The sequence below is a fragment of the Neomonachus schauinslandi genome, chromosome 1 (genome assembly GCF_002201575.2).
Source record: "Neomonachus schauinslandi chromosome 1, ASM220157v2, whole genome shotgun sequence".
Lineage (NCBI taxonomy): Eukaryota > Metazoa > Chordata > Mammalia > Carnivora > Phocidae > Neomonachus > Neomonachus schauinslandi.
In genome coordinates this window covers 63,148,908-63,168,545 of record NC_058403.1, presented here as the reverse complement: position 1 = coordinate 63,168,545, position 19,638 = coordinate 63,148,908, and the positions used below count along the sequence as shown (strand labels likewise).

At 37.3% G+C, this 19,638-nt stretch overlaps 1 protein-coding gene across 1 annotated transcript; it reads right to left on the bottom strand.

The window, feature by feature from the left end:
- Positions 1–13,345: 13,345 nt before the first annotated feature.
- Positions 13,346–19,314, bottom strand: TEX55 (testis expressed 55). Its single transcript, XM_021692674.1, has 4 exons — positions 18,115–19,314; positions 17,362–17,508; positions 15,615–15,677; positions 13,346–13,408 (listed from the first exon to the last, which is right to left on the bottom strand). Exons 1-4 carry the CDS (start codon positions 19,312–19,314, stop codon positions 13,346–13,348), a joined length of 1,473 nt encoding a protein of 490 aa, XP_021548349.1.
- Positions 19,315–19,638: the final 324 nt, after the last annotated feature.

Genomic DNA, 19,638 nt, shown 5'->3' with positions numbered 1-19,638 from the left:
GTCGCTTAACCAACTGAGCCACCCAGGCGCCCTCTGGGATTATTCTACAACATAATTTTAATGGATACCTTATATCCTGCCATATGAATATGCTTTTATGTATTTAACTGAATCCCAAAGGTTGAAAATTTAGATTTGCAATTTTTCAATATTATAAAATAATGTTTTGAATATTCGTATACATAAAATTTTAAACACATTTTGTTAATTCCTTAGTATAAATTCCTAGAATTAGAGCTTCTGACTAAAGAGTATGTTTGGAATTATGTGATCCAACTGAATTCCAGAAAGGTTATAAAATGTATACACTCCACAACAGTGTAAGAAAAGGCCCATTTATCTGCACTTTTAGCCAAGTTAAGTGCCATCTTTAAAAAATTTTTTGTCGGGGCGCCTGGGTGGCTCAGTTGGTTAAGTGTCTGCCTTCGGCTCAGGTCATGGTCCCAGGGTCCTGGGATAAAGCCCTGCATCGGGCTCTCTGCTCCACGGGAAGCCTGCTTCTCCCTCTCCCATTCCCCCTGCTTCTGTTCCCTCTCTCACTGTGTCTCTCTCTGTCAAATAAATAAATAAAATCTTAAAAAACCTTTTTTTCTAAAATAATATTTAATTGATATCTAATTTTTTTAAAATTTATATTTCTTTGGCTATTTACATGTTTCCTTCAATAAATGTTCCATTCATGTTCTCGGCCTTCTTTTTTGACTGGGAGCATTTACGGTTTTAAAAATTGATTTGTGGGAACTTGTCATATCTTTAGGATATTGACCTGCCACGTTCACCACAACTATTCCTCTTGATTAATCATTTGCATTTTTGCTAACTTTCTTTCATATTTTTAGAATATTTCATGTCAATTTTATAAATATTTCCCTTAATGATTTTTACCTTTGGCATTATGCTTAAAAAGGGCTTTCTAACTCAAGATTTTGTATTTCCCAATTCTTTTATTTCTTTCAGTCTGTCTTTCTCTACTTAACTCTTTAGGTGTATATGTATACAGTTATGTATGCATATGTATGCTATGTGATATGGAGTAGATCCAACTATACTCGTCTACATAATTAAACAGTTAGTCCAGCAACATTAATTGGGTGCATAGAATCTCATTACATAGATGTGTCATAATTTATTTGATCAATCTGGGGTTGGACATTTTTGAGGTTGGAAAATTATCCCCACTTTTTTCTCAATATTAAAATTTGACACAGATCTTCCCTATAAATTCTCCAGGTTCTGTGTCCTTTCTGGATGTGTCATTTGACTCTATGAGTGATTTCACTTTGGAGCAGTTTTGGTGATCACACGATGTGGCTCTGGGGGTAGGTGACTAAAACTGAGTGTGAAGGTCACGAGAAAGGAGGAGTCCTTTGTTACTCACAGCTCACTCCTTTCCCCCATGTCTGCCCACACTGCATTTGGGGCCTCTGAAGCTCTGCCTGGAAAAACATCTCCCTCCTTTGTGGGTTTTGAGGTGGAACTTCGGCCCTGCTCTATCTGTCCCATCTGCTTTCTGTTTTCAGAAATCACAAAAATATCTGGTTTCTGTCTCTCCTGCTTTGAGTATCAAGATGGATTTCCTTCTTTTTGTAAATCTTTACTATAATTTTAATGGAGTTTGAGAATAACTGCTTTTTCTTTTTTAAACAAAATTACAACACAGAATTAGGCAGACAACTTAATTCTGTCTATGCGAATCCCCTCTGTTCATAACAACAGGCCAAACTACCACTCTCTCTCTGATGTTAGTGTACTGCAAATTCTGCCAATGCTACAAGAAAAAAAAAAAAATAGCCTTTTGAGAGCCTAATAAGGCACCAGCGCACTAGTATTGTTTGCCACACATAAAAAACCACAATTCTGAGTTTTAGTCTTACATTATTCCTAAACAACTGACATGAAGATTCCAGCATAGATACACAGATCCCTGGACACACACTTGGCCACACCTCTGTCAACAAAAATATTATCTAGACACACGAGCACAAAAACATAATAGACATAATTGCACTAATATACTTACTTATGTATATATTCACATTGATTACATAGGAAAAAAAAGAAGGTAAGTGGAGGAGACTGGGTGAGTAAAACAGAGTAAGTTAGTCAAGAAATAATAGGATTTATTGTGGCAATCATTTCACAGTATATACATATATTTATAATCATTACATTGTACACTTCACACAATGTTATATGTCAATTAGATCTCAAGAAAGCTGGACACACAGGTGCATGTGTGTGAAGTAATAGGAAGCTAATTCAAAAAAATAAAGCATATGCAAGAAACCAAAGAGTAAAACAAGGGAATTTGTAAAGAATGGAGGATATAGGATAAATCTCCTGGAAGGCTCAGATATTCCTGTTTCTGATTCTGAGTTTCTCCTTCACTCTCCTCTGTCATAAAGTGGACTTAAAAATATTAAAGTCCACACTTATTCTTTTTTAAATAACAGCTTTATTGATATATAATTCATATACCATAAAATCCACCCTTTTGACGTGCATAATTCAGGGTTTTTAGAACACTATCTGATTCCAGCACATTATCATCACCCCCAAAAGAAACCTCATCCTTGTTGCATTCATTCCCCATTACCCTCCCTCCTTTGCCTCTGACATCCACGAATCTACTTTCTATCTCTATGGATTTGCCTATGCTTGACATTTCACATACATGGGATCATATAATGTGTGGCCTTTGTGTCTGGCTTTTTTCACTTAGCAGAATGTTTTCAAGGTTCATCCAAGTCATAGTTGTGTATCAGTACTTCATTCCTTTTTATAGCTAAGTAATATTCTGTATACATATATCACATTTTTTCATTTTTCATTTCTTAAAATTGTGATAAAAACATATCACATGATATTGACTATCATAACCATTTTTAAATATACGGCTCAGTGGTATTAAGTACATTCATACTGCTGTGCAGCAAACCTCCTGAACTTTTCCATCTTGCAAAACTGAAACTCTATGCCTGCTAAACAATTCCCTATTTTCCCTCCCCCAGTCCCTGATAGCCTACTTTGTTTCTATGAATCTGACCTACTTTAGATACCTTACATAAGTGGAATCATACACTATTTGTCATTTTGTGGCTGGTTTATTTCACTTAGCATAATGCCCTCAAGGTTCACCCATATTGTAGCCTGTGACAGAATTTCCTTCCTTTATAAGGCTGAATACTATTTCTTCATATGTATTTATGATATTTTGTTTCTCCATTCATCTGGCGATTATCACATTTTTAAAATCCATTCATCACTTGCTCGACACCTGCATTGTTTCCACTTTTTGGTTATTACGCATGCTGTTGGGAACATGCGTGTACAAGGTTTGTAAGGCCATATATTTTCAGTTGTCTTGGGTATATACCTAGGTGTGGAATTGCTAAGTCATATGATAATATGACATTTAACTTTTTGAAGGATTGCCAGACTGTTTCCCAAAGTGGCTGTATCATTTTACGTTCCCACTGACAGCGTATAGTATTCTAATTTTTCCACATCCTTGTCAACATTTGTTATGGTTAGTCTTTTTGATTACAGCCATCTTAGTGGGTGTGAAGTGGTAGCTCATCTTGGTTTTGACTTCCATTTCCCTAATGATAAATGATGTCTCACATTTATTCTTTAAATGGAAGAGGGGAGGGGACAGGTCCAGGAAAACTGGTCTGGTAGCTTTCCTTTCTGTTACAGTGGGATTGGGCTGGTGGGGAATGCAGTGAGGGAAGGTCATTGTGATTGCTCAGGTAAAATGGAATGTTAATATTGTGGATAAGAATAGCACTAAAATAATTAGAGCTAACAGTGCCAGGCAGTGTTCTAAGTGCTTTTACATGTTATCTCATTTAACACTTGGAACACTCACACCTCATAGCTGTAGGAGTAACTCCTTCTTCAGAAGAATCCTTGGAGAATTCCCTCAAGGGGGATCACATCTTTTTTTTTTTTTTTTAAGATTTTATTCATTTATTTGACAGAGACAGAGATAGCGAGAGCAGGAACACAAGCAGCGGGAGGGGGAGAGGGAGAAGCAGGCTTCCCCCCGAGGAGGCAGCCCGATGTGGGACTCGATCCCAGGACCCTGGGATCATGACCTGAGCCGAAGGCAGACGCTCAACAACTGAGCCACCCAGGCGCCCGATCACATCTTTTGATCTCTGGTTTTTCTGACACTGTAACTTTGACTCCCCATGACATTTTCTTCCACATGGCCATCCGTGTCCTCTGTCAGCTCTACTTGCAAAAGGCCTTCTCTGAGACTCCACTTCCCTTGTTAGCCGACAGCTAGTTCTGCCTAGATTCTCACCTTTAGTGTTTACTCTGGGCCTGGGATTACTTCTTACCACTTAGGGACTAAGAACTGAATATACTTTTAGCTGATTGATCTTCTACTTCTAGACAGCTCTTTTAGTAGACAGCCTGAGTCACTGAAAGTGAGCCTTGATCTCCCATCTTCCTTCGCCTTTCAGTCACATGAGTTCGTATAGGGTTATGGGGCCATGTTAAGCTCATCCCCTCTGGTCCACTGCCTCATTGGCAAAAGGTCAAAATGACAGTTGTGAAATGTATCACAGAACGCCAATGAGTAGGGCTGAAATGACTGGGGAGGTCTGGTCTGAAGTGTTCTGCTTTGAGAAGTATATTAAAGCTGTCTGGTGTTAGGGCTGAAAATCAGTGAACTAAATTTAATACTTAATTTCAGATGTTACTGATAACATCCAAGTTTTCGAACACTAATAATCTTTGGGTTATTTTGTTCAACCGACTATAACCTTAGTCATGTCACTCAAACTTTTCCCATAAGTTATCCAGCTTTCACCTGGTTTTGCTAGCCCACAATCAACAGACAAGCTGCCTATCCGAGTGGAGAACATTTATTGAGTCTGAGCACATGCACATTTTGTGGACAACTGAAGGAACTAAATAAACTCTGAAGTTGTCAGCAGGAGATTTTTTGGTATAATTATTAGAAATGAAATTCAGGTATAAAAAAAGTAGGATTTGTGCTTGACCGTTCAAATAGAAACTTAATTCATTGTGATGCAGGCACATAATCACACCAAGTCACCAGTATAAAAAGTCAAGTCTGCTTTAATGTTCAAATAGAAATTAAACAACAGGTTCAGCTTCCAAAAATAGTATTAGATGATCATCTCAGTTATGATTGCTGGGCAGATACTCTCATACCAGACAGACCATGTTAAGGCTTTTTGCTTTTAAATACCACCAGTTCCACTGGTTACACAGTCCATACAATGTCGATACTCCTCAGGGGATAAAGGTAATGAGGAAGTGTGATTCTGCCTCTCCTACAGGTGTGTACACAGTAGTATAATGTGTTTGAATTTTGCTGTCGGTTAAAAATCAGAAGGGAGCTATCCCTAGGATTAGATTAAATCCCCTCTACTAATAGCAGAATATAACAGGCAGGATCAAAGAGGAAAATAGTAAAAATATGTTGGAGGTATTAAAAGATAAGAAAAAAGAGATTACGACAATCACCTTCCATTAAGAGAGGGGAAGAAAGGGCTGTTAAAAATTATTTTCCACATATTTTCTGATTGAAAATTTTATAAACAGCTTGGAGATATGATAGATTTGTATGCTTTATGAGACCTATGTATAAATTGTTCATATTCTTTTCTTGATCCTCCTTGAGATTTGTAAACTGACTATTGTGCAGTGCTTTGGAGGAGTGAGTACTGAAATACCAATGCATGGATAAGTAAAACATGTATATATTTTGTATGATTAGTCAGAGATATCTTTAACTATCATGTGAATTTTTGAAGTAGATACCCTATAGATTTTTACTTAAAAATTAAGAACATATTTAGGCAGAGTCACTACCAATGACCATTCAAAACTCATTTTTTGGAGTGAGAGACAGAACATAGTGTTGATACTGAGGGTTGTAAACAATGTTGAGGAGAAATTCATTCTTTGTAGGTTTCACTTTTGTCTCTGCTTTCTATCATTTCCTGTACCTGAAGAGAATGAAAAAGAATTTTTTTCCACTTGCAATTTTGGTCAACTTGGAATTACCATATCTTGAGGGGTTAAAATATATAGAAATTTAAAATACAAAAGTCCTGTACTGACCTAGGACAAATAATTCAGACTTTGATAAGTCAAGAATACCTGTTGTAATTGCAGGGGAACCATTAAAAAATATATATATTTTAAAGATTTGTTTACTTATTTGAGAGAGAGACAGAGACAGAGAGAGCCGGGGGGAGGGGCAGATGGAGAGAGAGAGTGTCAAGCAGACTCTGTGCTGAGTGTGGAGCCCCACCCAAGGCTCAATCTTGGGCAATCCTGAAGTCATGACCTGAGCTAAAACCAAGAGTCAGATGCTTGACCAACTGTGCCACCAGGCACCCCCATTAAAAAATATTAAAAGTAATTATTAGAGCAGTGACTCTATTCTGTGTGATACTGTAATTACAGATACATATCATATACATTTGCCAAAACCTATAGAATTCACAACACAGACAGAATCCTAACGTAAACCATGGACTTCAATTAATAATAATATATCAATATTGGCTTATCACTGTAAGAAATGTGCCACACCAATTCAAGGTGTCAATAACAGGGGAACTAGGGGTAGAAAATGGGGAAAGGAGAAGGGAGTACATGAGAACTCACTGTACTTTCTGCTTAGTTCTTCTGTAAACCTAAAGACTACTCTAAAAATATAAAGCCTGTCAATTTTTTGAAATTACCCTAATGGGAAACCAACAAAAAAAATTCAGAGTGTATAACTTCTAAACTAATAGAAAAATGGAGTGATAAAAGGAGGCAAAAAGTAGAAAAAGAAACAGAACAGGTAGAAAAAATAGCATATAGTTGGACTTTAGATGTAAACCCAAATAATCTTTAATAATATTAAATATAAATGGGTTAAAATTAAAAACTTGTCAGATTTGAATAAGGATAAAAATTATATGCTATTTATAAGAAAGGCATCTAAAACTTAAAGTTAAAAGTAATAAGGATATTATATTATTTAAACATTGACTACAATAAATCCGATGTAGCTATAACAATACTGAATAGAGTCGTTAGGATTCATGATATACCTCTAAATGATAAAAAAGTTCAAGTCACCAGAAAAAGATAAGAATTCTAATTCATATGTGCCTAATAACATAATCTTAACTACATACACACAGCATAAATTAACAGAACTAAAGGAGACAGGCAAATTCACAATCATATTGGAAGACTTGAACAATATATTTTGCAAACTTGATCTAATGGATATATTTAGAACACTTGATCTAATGGATATATTTAGAACACTTGATCTAATGGATATATTCTAATAATTGCAGTTACACTTTTTCAACCCCAATTAGTTCATTCACAGTTAACCATATGTTGCATCATAAAGCAAGTCAACACATTTCAAATATTTGAAATCTTGTTTTATAAATAAAGTACAATTGACTTAAAAATCATTAACCAAAGGGCAATTATAAAATCCAGTATTTGGTAATTTATATAAATAATGTCCCTAAACCCCATGAGTTGTAAAAGAAACATAATGAAAATTAGAAACGATTTTGAACTAAATAAGTGAAAATACCACATAGTTAGACTTATGTGATAAAACCTTAAATGCATATGTTTTATACAAAAAAGTAAGAGCTGCTTCCTATACGCAAGAATAAGCACTTACAAAATGAAGCCTGCAAATAACACATGTATACTATGAACAAAAATCATTTGATGTGATACACCACATTTGTAAAATGAAGAATAAAAATCACATGATTGTCTTAATAGATCCAAAAAAATTTGACAAAATTTAGCACCCTCTCATGATAAGATCTCTCAAAAAAGAAGGAATAGAAGGAAGTTACCTCAACATACTAAAGGCCATCTATGAAAAGCCTACAGCTGTCATCATACGCAGTGGTGAAAACCTGAGAGCTCTTTCTCTAAGTTCAGGAACAAGACAAAAATACCCACTCTTGCCACTTGAACATAGTACTAGAAGTTCTAGCCAGAGCAATTAGGCAAGGAAAAGAGATAAAAGGCATCCAAACCAAAAAGGAAGATGTAAAATCATCTTTTCCACTTAAAATGGATTGCATCTCCTAGGTTTTTTTTTGTAAGTAGCATAATTTTAGATCATAGTATGCATATTGTGAGTAGTATGTTACATAGACTGAGTTCTGTCATATTCCTCCAGTGAATGTTGAAATAGAAAAAAAAATTCTAAAATTCTTATAGAACCACAAAAGACCTTGAATGGCCAAATTAAGCTGGAGAAAGAAGAACAAAGATGGAGGCATCACACTTCTTTATTCTAAAATATATTACAAGGCTACAGTAATAAAAACAATATGGTACCAGTATAATGACAGATATACAGACCAATAGAACAGAATAGAGAGCCCAGAAATAAATCCATACATACACAGTCAACAGATCTTCAACAGGGTGCCAAAGATACACAGAGGGGAGGGAAGGAAACTCTTTTCAACAAATGGTGCTGTTCACGCACAAAAGAATGAAATTGGACCCTTAATAAAAATAATCAAAATGGATTAAATACTTAAACATAAGGCCTGAAACGGTAGAATTCCTAGAAAATAATGTAGAGGGAAAGCTTCACGGCACTGTCTTGGCAATTATTTCACGGATATGACACCCAAAGCACATGCAACAAAAATAAATAAGTGGGACTACACCAAACTAAAAATCTTCCACATAGCAACAGAAACAATCAACAGAGTGAACAGGCCACCCACAGAATGGGAGAAAATATTTGCAGGCCATATATTTGATAAAGGGTTAATCTCCAAAATATATATTGTAATACCTACAACTCAATAGTAAAAAAAACTAATAATTTAAAAATAGGCTAAGGATTCAAATAGACATTTCTTCAAAGAAGACATACAAATAACCAACAGGTATATGAAAAAATGTTCAGTGTCACTAATCATGATGGAAATGCAATCAAAACCCACCACCAGACATTATCTCATACCAGTTGGGATAACTATTATAAAACAACAAAGACAATACATGTAGGCAAGGATGTGGGGAAACTGGAACCTTTGCCCACTATTGGTGGGAATGCAAAAATAGTGTAGCCACTATGGAAAACAGTATGGAGAATCCTCAAAAAATTAAAAATAGAACTACATATGATCCAACAATTCCACTTCTGGGATTGCTGTATTTATCCAAAATAATTGAAATCAGGATCTTGAAGAGATATGTTCATTGCAGCACAATTCGGAGTAGCCAAGATGTGGAAACAATCTAAATGTCAGTCAACAGATAAATGGAAAAAGACAATGTGTTATACACACATAATAAAATACTATTCAGTCTCAAAAAAGAACAAAGGTCTGCAATATGTGACAATATGGATGAATAAGGACATTATGCTAAGTAAAATAGCCCAGTCACAGAAAGACAAATACTGCATCCCACTTACATGGGGTATCTAAAGTGCAAATTCACAGAATCAAAGAATGGAAGGATGGTTGCCAATGGTTAGGGAGAGGGGGAAATGGAGAGTTACTAATTAATGGGCAGAAAGTCTTAGGTAAGCAAGATGAATAAGCTCTAGAGATCTACTATATGACATTGTACCCATAGTCAATAATAATGTAAGATGCACTTAATAATTTGTTAAGAGGGTAGATCTCATGTAAAATGTTCTTACCATAATAAAATTTTAAAAATAAATGGAAAAGACAATCAACAGAAGCCAACTCCAAGATGATCCAATGTTGAGATTATCAGATAAGCATTTTAAAGCAGTTATTGTACCTATGCTCAATGAAGTAAAGGAAAATATACTGGAAATCAAAGAAAATATAAAATATCCCAGAAGATAAATAGAAATAAAGAAAAGGACCAAACAGAAATTTCAGAACTGAAAAAAAAAAAATCACTGGATGGGCTTAATAGAGAATATAGATGACAGAAGAAAGAGTCAGTGAGCTTGAAAATAGAGCCAAGGAGTTATTTGACCTGGAGAGCAAGAAAACTTGAAAGAAATGAAGAGAACTTTAGGGCATCTGTGGGATAATACCAAAAGGTCTAATATAAGGTTAATTTGAGTATCAAAAAGAAAAGAGGGAGAGAGAAAGAATGAGGCAGGAAAATATCTGAAGAAACTGGCAGAAAACTTCCAAAATTTGGTGAAAGATAAAAATATATAAGATTTAAGCAGCTCAGCTAACCCCCCAAATCATAAATTCCAATGAACATCATGGTAAAACCTCTGGAAACTAAAGAAAATGAGAAGATTATGAAGGCAGTCAGAGACAAATGGCCCAGTACGTACAGGGGAACAACAATTTGGAAGACTATGGATTTCTCATCCAAAACTATAAAGGCCAGGAACGAGTGAAACCACATTTTTAAGAGCTGGACAAGTCAATTCAGAATTCTCTAGCCAGCAAAAATGTTCTACAAGAAGGAATGTGTCAGAGATTTTCAGGTAAAAGAAAACCAAGAGTCTTCTTTGCCAGCAGTGCTGCAATACAAAAAATGCTGGAGAAAGTTTTTCAGGTTGAAAGGAAATAACTTCAGAGAGAAACATGAAAATTCACTAAGGAAGGAAGAACATTAGAAACAGAAACTATCTGGATAAATGTAAAAGACGACTTTTTTCTTGTAAGTTCCTTAAAATACATATGATTATTTAAAGCCAAAATTATTGTCTTGTGGGGGTTTTCACTTATGTAGAAAGTGATAGATACGACAAGTTTAACATAAAAGAACAGATGGGAGTAAAGGACCCTATATGATTATAGTTTCCTTTTCATGTGCAGTGATACAAGTATTAATTTTATACTGTGGAAAGCTAGGAATATATATTGCAATCCCTAGAGCAATCACTAAAAAATAATAAGAGGTACAGCTAAAAGCCAATACACAAATTAAAGTAGAATACTGAAATTATTCAAACAATCCAACAGAAGGCGATAAAAGATGGACAGAAGAATGAAAGAGACAAAAAGAAAAATAATAAAATGAGAGCTCTAAATTCAACCATATTGATAATTAGGTTAAATGTTAAGAGTCTAAACCAGGGGTTGGCAAACTTTTTCTGAAAAGAGCTGGATAGTACACATTGTAGGCCTTGCAAGACACAAATTATCTGTTGCTGTTGATGAGGCCTCCTCCCCCTTGCACTTATTTCTCTTCTCCTTCTTCCTTCTCCTCCTCCTCCATCCTCTTCAACCACTTTAAAAGGGTAAATTCTTTCTAACCTTGTGGGCCATTTAAAACCAGGTGGTCCATAGTTTGCCTACCCTGTCCTAAACAGTTCAGTTAAAAAGGAGAGATTATCAGAAAGGATAATAAAGACCCAACTATGTAGTACTTACAAGAGATACAATTTAAATATAAAGCATAGATAGGTTGAAAATAAATGGATGAAAAAAATATACCAAGTAAACTGTAAGATATGAAGCCTGGACTGGCTATATTAATATCAGAGGCAAAGAATATTACCAAGGAGAAAGATGGACATTTCATAATGATAAGAGTCAATTAATCAGAAAGACATAATAATCATAAATGTGCATGTACCTTGCTGTTTTCAGAAAATGTCCTGGTGTTAGTGTAGGGAATGAGAATCCAAGAGGAACTCGGCAGACCCTTGAGTTGAGAAGATGGAGCTGAGATCCTGGGGAAACCAAGGCAGTTATAGTTCACAGGGCAGAGTGCCAGAGATGAGAGAATGGCACAGAAAGCACTCTGGAAAGCTGCAGAAAGTCACCTTCAAATTGTCCTCTGCAAATCCATCAGTGCATGTGTGTGAGAAAACTAGCAGAAGCCATGGAAAAATTATCTATAGGAATAGTGCCTATTACCACCAGTCAAACTGGAAAACCTCATTATTCATGGGGCATTGGGTAGAATACTCAATACTCAATTGCCTCAGTATATAGGAATAATTAGCCCTAGATTGAAAACTCTTCTGCTCCTCTAAAAAAAAAAATCTTAAAAGCAAAATCTCAAAAGACCAAGCTGTTTCCAAGTAAATTAGCTGGGCCCCAAAATAAAGTCTAAGAATATTTACAAGAATACAAAAAAATCCAGTACCCACCAAGGCAAAATTCATAATATCTTACACCAATCAAAAATTGCCAGGCATATACATACAACTAATACAATGTTATGTGTCAATTATATCTCAATAAAAAAAATTACCAGACATATAAAGAAGCAGGGAAATTAAAACCGTTACTATAACTGTATTCTCCATGAGCAAAAAGTAAAGTAGAGATATCTTCACTCTAGAAAAGACACACACTAAACTCCTAGGGATGAAACTACAGAATTATGATGTATGTAGTGAGAAACACACTGGCACTTTATTATTAATGGTACTTTAGACGCTGCAGAAGACAAGATTAGTAAACTTGAAGACATAGTGATAGAAAGTATCCCAAATGATACAGAGAGAGGAAAAAAATTTTAATAAAGAGAATCAAGTGAGCTGTGAGACAACTTCAAGGAGCCCATTATATGTGTAATTGAGTTCTTAGAGGAGGAGCCTGGGACAGAAGAATGTTTGAAGAAATAGTGGCTGATACCTTTCCAAATATGATGAAAACCATGAGCCTACAGTTCCTAGAAGTTCAAAGTACCATGGCACAAGAAACGTGAAGAAAACTAGAACAATGCCACTTTAAGTGAGAGTATAAACTGATCAAGTACTTTGGAAAACCTTTGGGCAGCCATCTTTTAAAGCTGAACTTACGTCAATACCCTGTGACTTAGCAATTCCATTTCTAGGTCTGAACCCAACAGAAATGCACATACACATGCACCAAGAGGTAAGTACACAAATGTTCACTGCAGCATTATTCAGAACAACCAAAAGTCTTTCTCAGAATAGAGAATACAGAAATGAAAAGGAATGAATATGCACAAGATGAATGAATCTCATAAACATACTGTTGATCAAGAGTAGTCAGCCCCCAAATAGTACATAATATTTGAGATTTCATTTATATGAAAATCTAAAAAAGCCAAACTAAACTAGAAGTCAGAATAGTGGTTATTTTGTGGAAGAGAAAGGGTAGTGATTGGAAATAGGCACCATGTGGGATTTGAGGAGCTGGTAACATTCTGTCTCTTGACTTGGTGGGTGGTTTCATGGGTCTATTAAATTAGTGATAATTAGTCAAATTGTACAGTCTTGATCTGTATAATTTCCTGTATGCATGCTTGAAAAGTTTTAGAAATGAAAATAGACATATTTTACTACATCACCAGAATAAGGGAGAAAAATCATGCAATCATCTCAAAAGCTATAGAAAAATAGTTTGATAAAGTTAATGATTCATGATGAAGAACTCTCAGAAAACAGATTAGACAAGAACTTCCTTAATATGATTACTAGTATCTGTAGAACAGCGCAAACATCATACGTAACGGTTAAATAGGGAAATTTTTTTTTTTTTAAAGATCAAGAGCAAGCAAAGTGAACCACTGTAGCTATTTCTATTCAATATTAATTCGACTGGAGATCCCTAACCAGTGTACTGTATCAGTCAGTGTCCCAACAGAAAATAGACGGCACTTTCAAAATAGAAGAATTCAAGGGAGGTTCATTCAGAAAGGGTTCATTTAAAAGAATTAGACAGGGGCGCCTGGGTGGCTCAGTCGTTAAGCGTCTGCCTTCGGCTCAGGTCATGATCCCAGGGTCCTGGGATCGAGCCCTGCATTGGGCTCCCTGCTCAGCCAGGAGCCTGCTTCTCCCTCTCCCACTCCCCCTGCTTGTGTTCCCTCTCTCACGGTCTCTCTGTCAAATAAATAAAGAAAGAAATAATCTTAAAAAAAAAATAAAAGAATTAGGCATAAGGGAGTCACAGAAGATAACACAATAATCCAAAGCTAGTAAAAGGGAGCTAACCCCTTAACCTTGAAGGTCAAGAGGAGGGGACATTACTGGAATTCAGAAGTAAAGAGTCATGTAAAAAGATGTCTTGAGAGGAGCAGGGACCTCCAGACAACTCAAGACAGATCATAAGGAAAAAGACCAGGGAAATAAACCTGATCTCACTCTCTTTCCTCCTAATCTTCCTCCAGGGTTTTCCATTGGCTTAACCCAACCAGAAGTCAGAAGGTAGGAGAGCCTGTTGATCTAGTCCATATGGATTAGCTACTTTGTAGGGTAGAAAAGAGCAAAAGGTGGATCTGAAGAGGCAAAGAGAAGATACATAATAAATGGAATAAGACAAGTGGAAAAAAAGATAAGGATTAGAAAGATCAAATAAAACTGTCACTATTTGCAAATGATATGATTGTATATGTAGAAATACCCACAGTATCTACATATACATGTTTAGAATTAATGAGTTGAATTTAGTAAGGTTGCTAGATATAAGATCAACAAAAAACTTAGCTGTATTTCTATATGCCAGCAAATAGAAACTGAAATTTTTAAAAATTTCTATTTACAAAAGCATCAAAATTATAAAATACCTATGAATAAATCTATCAAAAATATGTAAAATCTTCATGCAAATAATAACTGTACTGAGAGAAATTAAAGGCCTAAATAAATGCAGAGGATAAAGGATTGGAAATACTCATTGTTTCAAGCCACCCTTCTTCCCAAATTGATCTACAGATTCAGTGCAATCCTAATAAAAATTCCACCAGGGTGTGCTTCTGATTGTGTGTGTATGTGACTTGACAAGTAACTCCAAATATTGATATGGGAATGCACAGGCCTAAGAATAAGCAAGATATTTTTAAAGAAAAGTAAGATGTGAGGACTTGCTCTGATTGATATTAAGACTTATTTTAAGGCCTACTAATTAAGACAGTCTTGTATGGAGCAATGTACCATCAAAATCAAATAAAAAGCAGTATGGAGATACGGTCTTTTTAATAAAAGGTGCTTGGTCAGTTGGATGTCTGATTAGGAAAAAAAATGAAACTTGATCCCACCTCACACTCGTACACAAAATCAATTCCGAAGTGACTGGATATCAATGTGAAAGGCAAAAAAAAATAAATTTAACCCCCCCCCCCAAAAAAAAAAAAAAAATCCACAAACTTCTATGAGATAATATAAGGGGCTATGTCAGGAGTTTGGACTAAGGAGACTTCTAAAAGAGGACACCAGAAGTACTAATCATAAATTAAAAAGGTTGTTAAATGTGACTGTATCAAAATTAAGAATTTCTGTTCATCGAAAGATACCTTTAAGAGATAAAAAGGGAAGGCAGAGAGCAGGAGAAGAAACCTGCAAGAAACGCAACAAAGGGCTCATCACCTTCTAGAATACATACAAAATTGTGACAAATGAGTAAGAAAAAGACAAGCAATACAATAGAAAAAGAAGTACTTCCGAATGGCCAATAAACAAAAGGTATGCAGCTGCCTTAGTCATCAGGAAAAAGCAGATGGACGCTGCAGAGATTACTATTCACCCATCAATATGTGGCTAATGCTAAAAAGACATTAGCATTCAACAGTTTATAAGTGCTCGCTTCATGATAACCCATGGAGTTGGATGTGTTTTGTTTTGGGTGCGTGTACGTGTGCTGTATTTTACAATAAACAGAATTAAAAGCTGTTCTCTTTCTCCTATTCCATACCTGGCACAGCATAAAACTGAGGGGGTCCTCTGGTTTTTCATAGACTAAGTTTTCAGTGATCTGCTGAGAGAGAGCATGAGGCATCGCGTTATGGTTCTGAGCTAAAGTTATGTGGTCAGGTTCTAGCTAAAGCCATGTTTTGCACTAACCTAGCACCATAGTCTTTTAAAGAAATTTATGTATCTCTACAAAGTGACAAATTACTTTCTGACTACTGATAAAATTAGGCAAATTAAGGTAAAATTTAGAGGAATAAAAATTTAGTAATAAATAGCAATGGATATTTTTCTAGCTTCCAAGATCAAACAGGTAGTAAGAAAGTTTTGGACAAAGTTTTTGTTTTGAGAGTTGTGATTTTGCTAGACTGAGAAATTAATGAATTAATCACTTTATCTTTATTCAAAAGAAAAGTCTTTTGAGTAAATTAAAAACATGATGTGTCTTTACATAGAAACTTCCTTGTGAGGCATTTGATTCTAAAAGGTGAAAAAGATGTTTCATGTTTATAATAATAAATGAGAAAGCATACACAAAACTTCAGAAATTCACTTCCATACTTTGTTGTTGTTTAATAACCCAAAACATTATAATAAAGTAAGCAGAATTCTCATTTGCAGGGAATAACAATGGGGCAAGTTTCAGGTGTAAAATATTTAATATCCGTTTAATGCACCCATGCCAATTACATATTTCATATATGTTTCTATTGAACACATATTTGATAACTAATTTTTCTTATAATAATGTTGTATTCTCAAGTATTGTTTTTCCTTGACAGATGAAGAAAATTATTTATAAAATGATTTGATTTCTACTTTCTTCAACAGCTTTCATCCTTCAGTTTAATAATTAGTAGTTCTCTGATTAAAGCCAGAAAACCCAGCCATTAGCACTCTCCCACAAAAGGACATTTTAAGAAAGAAAAGGCATAGAGCAGGGTTAATGGAGTAAAATCACTGTTTTATATGAGGAAACGGAGATTCACTGAAGTTAATTTTCTCCAAATCACAAAGATGAGAAGTGGCAAAGTTAGGTTGGAGCTTCAGGCTAACAGACTGCATAATTTGTGCTCTTGCCTCTATACCCTACTTCTTTAAACTTAAACTTTCCCAGTTTAAATGTTTTTTTTTTTCCTCCCAGTTTGCATATTTTCATTTGAGGTGGGCCATTTTTATTTTACACCCTCCTAACTACAACGTTACTACATGTACACATTATAATATACATACCTGTGCCTTGCTGGGTAATAATATTAACATAAAAATAACTATGTCAGGCAAACAAAAGCAAAAACAACCCACCAAATAACAAAACATGGTGTAAATGTGATAATCTCTTCTAATTCTCTATTGACCAAGGAAATGTCACACTTTTTTTAAAAAAATATTTTATTTATTTAATTGACAGAGAGATACAGCAAGAGAGGGAACACAAGCAGGGGGAGTGGGAGAGGGAGAAGCAGGCTTCCCGCCGAGCAGGGAGCCCGATGCGGGGCTCCATCCCAGGACCCTGGGATCATGACCTGAGCCGAAGACCCTCAACTGACTGAGCCCCCCAGGTGCCCCCATTCTTTGGTGTTTCTCATTTACTACTTCTGCTTAATACATCTCAGTGCACTTACCGACTTCTCAATGAGATTATATCCTTTTTATACAAAGGCCCATTCTTAAAAGCCAGGTCCAAGTTTGTTTTTTACATTGTAATCACTGTAAAACTCACTCTTAAAGAACAGGGTTGAGAGGTTTACCTGGAATATTTGCAGAATGTGGTGCTTCTCCATGTATCGTAGTGAAACTTGATAAGGATCTTCATATACAATGGGAGGGAACTGCCTCCTGTAAGTTTGATTGTATCCAAAAGATTTCCTTCCTTCTTGGTATTCTGGAATATCATCCTGAAATAGAAATACCCCCCCACCCCAGGAGAGAGTCTTTAATAAATTCAAAAGCTCCAGGAAGTTTTGTTGTTATTGTTGTTATTATCAGTGGAATCTGGTGTTGATGGGACCTGAACATCAGGACTTGGAGAAAAGACACATTCTGATGACAAACCTGACTGATCCTCCTGGCAACATAGTGCGCCTCAAGTCCCGGGAGGCACCTTATGCATGTCCAATCTACTTCAAATACTTTTCCCTTCACAGGGATCTCCAGCTGACTCCAAATGACTTTCCTCTGGAGGAATCCCAGAGAGGGGAAATGACTTAGTGTCCCAGAGTAAGCAGCAGAACTAGGACTTGAAACCCAGGTCTCCTGAATCCTGGCTCATTGATCTTTCCTGAATGGCCTTCCTATAGCAGAGAGGGCAACAAATCTAGTTCCCACCACCCTTCTCCTGCCTTTTCGGAATCTCCTGCGCTTCCTGAATAAATTGTAACAGGTAGGTTTATTCCTCATCTTTGATTCAACACGTGCCCTCTCCCTGTCCCCATACCGCCACAACAAACCCTTGGTTTGGCCTCCAATCCCCCAGGTGGTTATCAAATGCCCCTTTAACCTACAGGCTTGGTTTCTATGGCTTCAGTTTTTTCTCGACCGATGATATAGTCCAACTTGGATGAGATACAGGGGAATCTCTGGGAATAGACTTGGTCTTTTGCTTGCAAATTACTGTTGAATCTGGCACCAAATGAGTCAAACACTTGCACGTTGGTCGCACTTTCCGTGTCTGTTTCCACTGAAACTGGGGAATTGTCACCGTCGATTTCTCTGGTCTCAAATTGGCAGGGTTCTATTCTGGGCTCAGCCTCTCTGTACCCCTTAATGTCACCAAATTGGGCAAATATTCTGTCGTCATACTGGCCAGGTGCTCCATAGTCAGCAAGGTAGTCTTTGTAGGAATTCTCTTCAGCCAATAAGTGATCCATCTGGTCACTGTAGTCAGCCTTGTCCACGGGAAGGTGATCAGCACTGCTGTCAGCTTGCTGCTCAGCTCCTTCAGCAGCTTCCTCATCCACTTTTTGCTGAGTCTTTAGAGATGTTATGGGGTCAACTTGGTGACCAGTCTTTTCAGAAGTTCTTCGTTCAACCAGGCCAGACAACCTGCTGTCAATCTGTTCAGAAGTTCTTTTGTTAGCCTGGCTGGACATTCTGCGGCCAATCTGTTCAGAGGCTCCTTGTTCGGATGAGACCGACAATCCACCGTCAATCTGCTCAGAAGTTCTTCTGTCCGACTGGCTAGACAATCTACGATTACTCTGCTCATAAGCTCTTGGCTCAGTCTGGTCGGACATTCTGCGGTCAGTCTGCCCATAATCTCTTCCTTCAACCTGGCTGGACCGTCTGCGTTCAATCTGTTCAGAAGTTCTTTGTTCACGTGGAGGAAACATCTGGCTGTCAGTCTCTTCAGACTGTACATGACTGGCTTGGCTAGATGTCCTCCTGTTTGTCTGTTCACACATTCTTTGGTCGTCCTGATCAGATGTACTACGCTGAGCAACATTAGCGTGGTCGGAGGCTCTGAGATCAGCCTGATCAGATGTTTGGCGCCCAGTGGGTTCAGATCCTTTGTGGTCAGTCTGTCCGGACATTCTTTGGGCAACCTGCTCAGCCGTTCTGGGATCAGTCTGGTCATCTACCTCTTCTTCATCCTGGTTCTGCCAGTTGTCTTCCTGGCCATCTGTGTGGTTGTCATCCGGGGACTTGGCTGTGCTTTCAGGTGCCAAGGATTCTGCGGGACCCTCTTCGGGAGGCTCTTCCATTTTCTGCCTGGCGGGTCTAGGTTGCCGGACGCCGTGGGCGGGGCCGGCCTGGTCTCCTAGGTGACCTCCACAGGGTGCGCGACGTTGCCGCCCACACGCTTTGTTCGGGCCTCAGTGCGCCGGCGCTTGGGGGTGCTCGGGCGCCGCCACCCCTGCCCGGGTCAGGGCTGCCTCGGGCCCTGGGCGCCGACAAGAGTGCCCAATCCGCTGACGCTCAGTGTGGACGCGAGCGCAGGGCGAGCGCCCTTCCCGTGAGAGGAGGTAATGCGCACACGCGGCGGTCACCACCGCCCAGCCACTAGGCTCCGGGCTCTGTGAATCGGG

What these genes read in the sequence shown, in the direction of transcription:
- TEX55 (XM_021692674.1), bottom strand. Translation starts at nt 19,314, where the DNA reads ATGGAAGAGCCTCCCGAAGAGGGTCCCGCAGAATCCTTGGCACCTGAA. An exon ending in ACATTCTGCAAATATTCCAG is followed by an intron (nt 15,678 to 17,361) that starts GTAAACCTCTCA and finishes GCTCTCTCTCAG; the next exon opens with CAGATCACTGAAAACTTAGT. An exon ending in TCAGTTTTATGCTGTGCCAG is followed by an intron (nt 13,409 to 15,614) that starts GTATGGAATAGG and finishes GCTGTTCTACAG; the next exon opens with ATACTAGTAATCATATTAAG.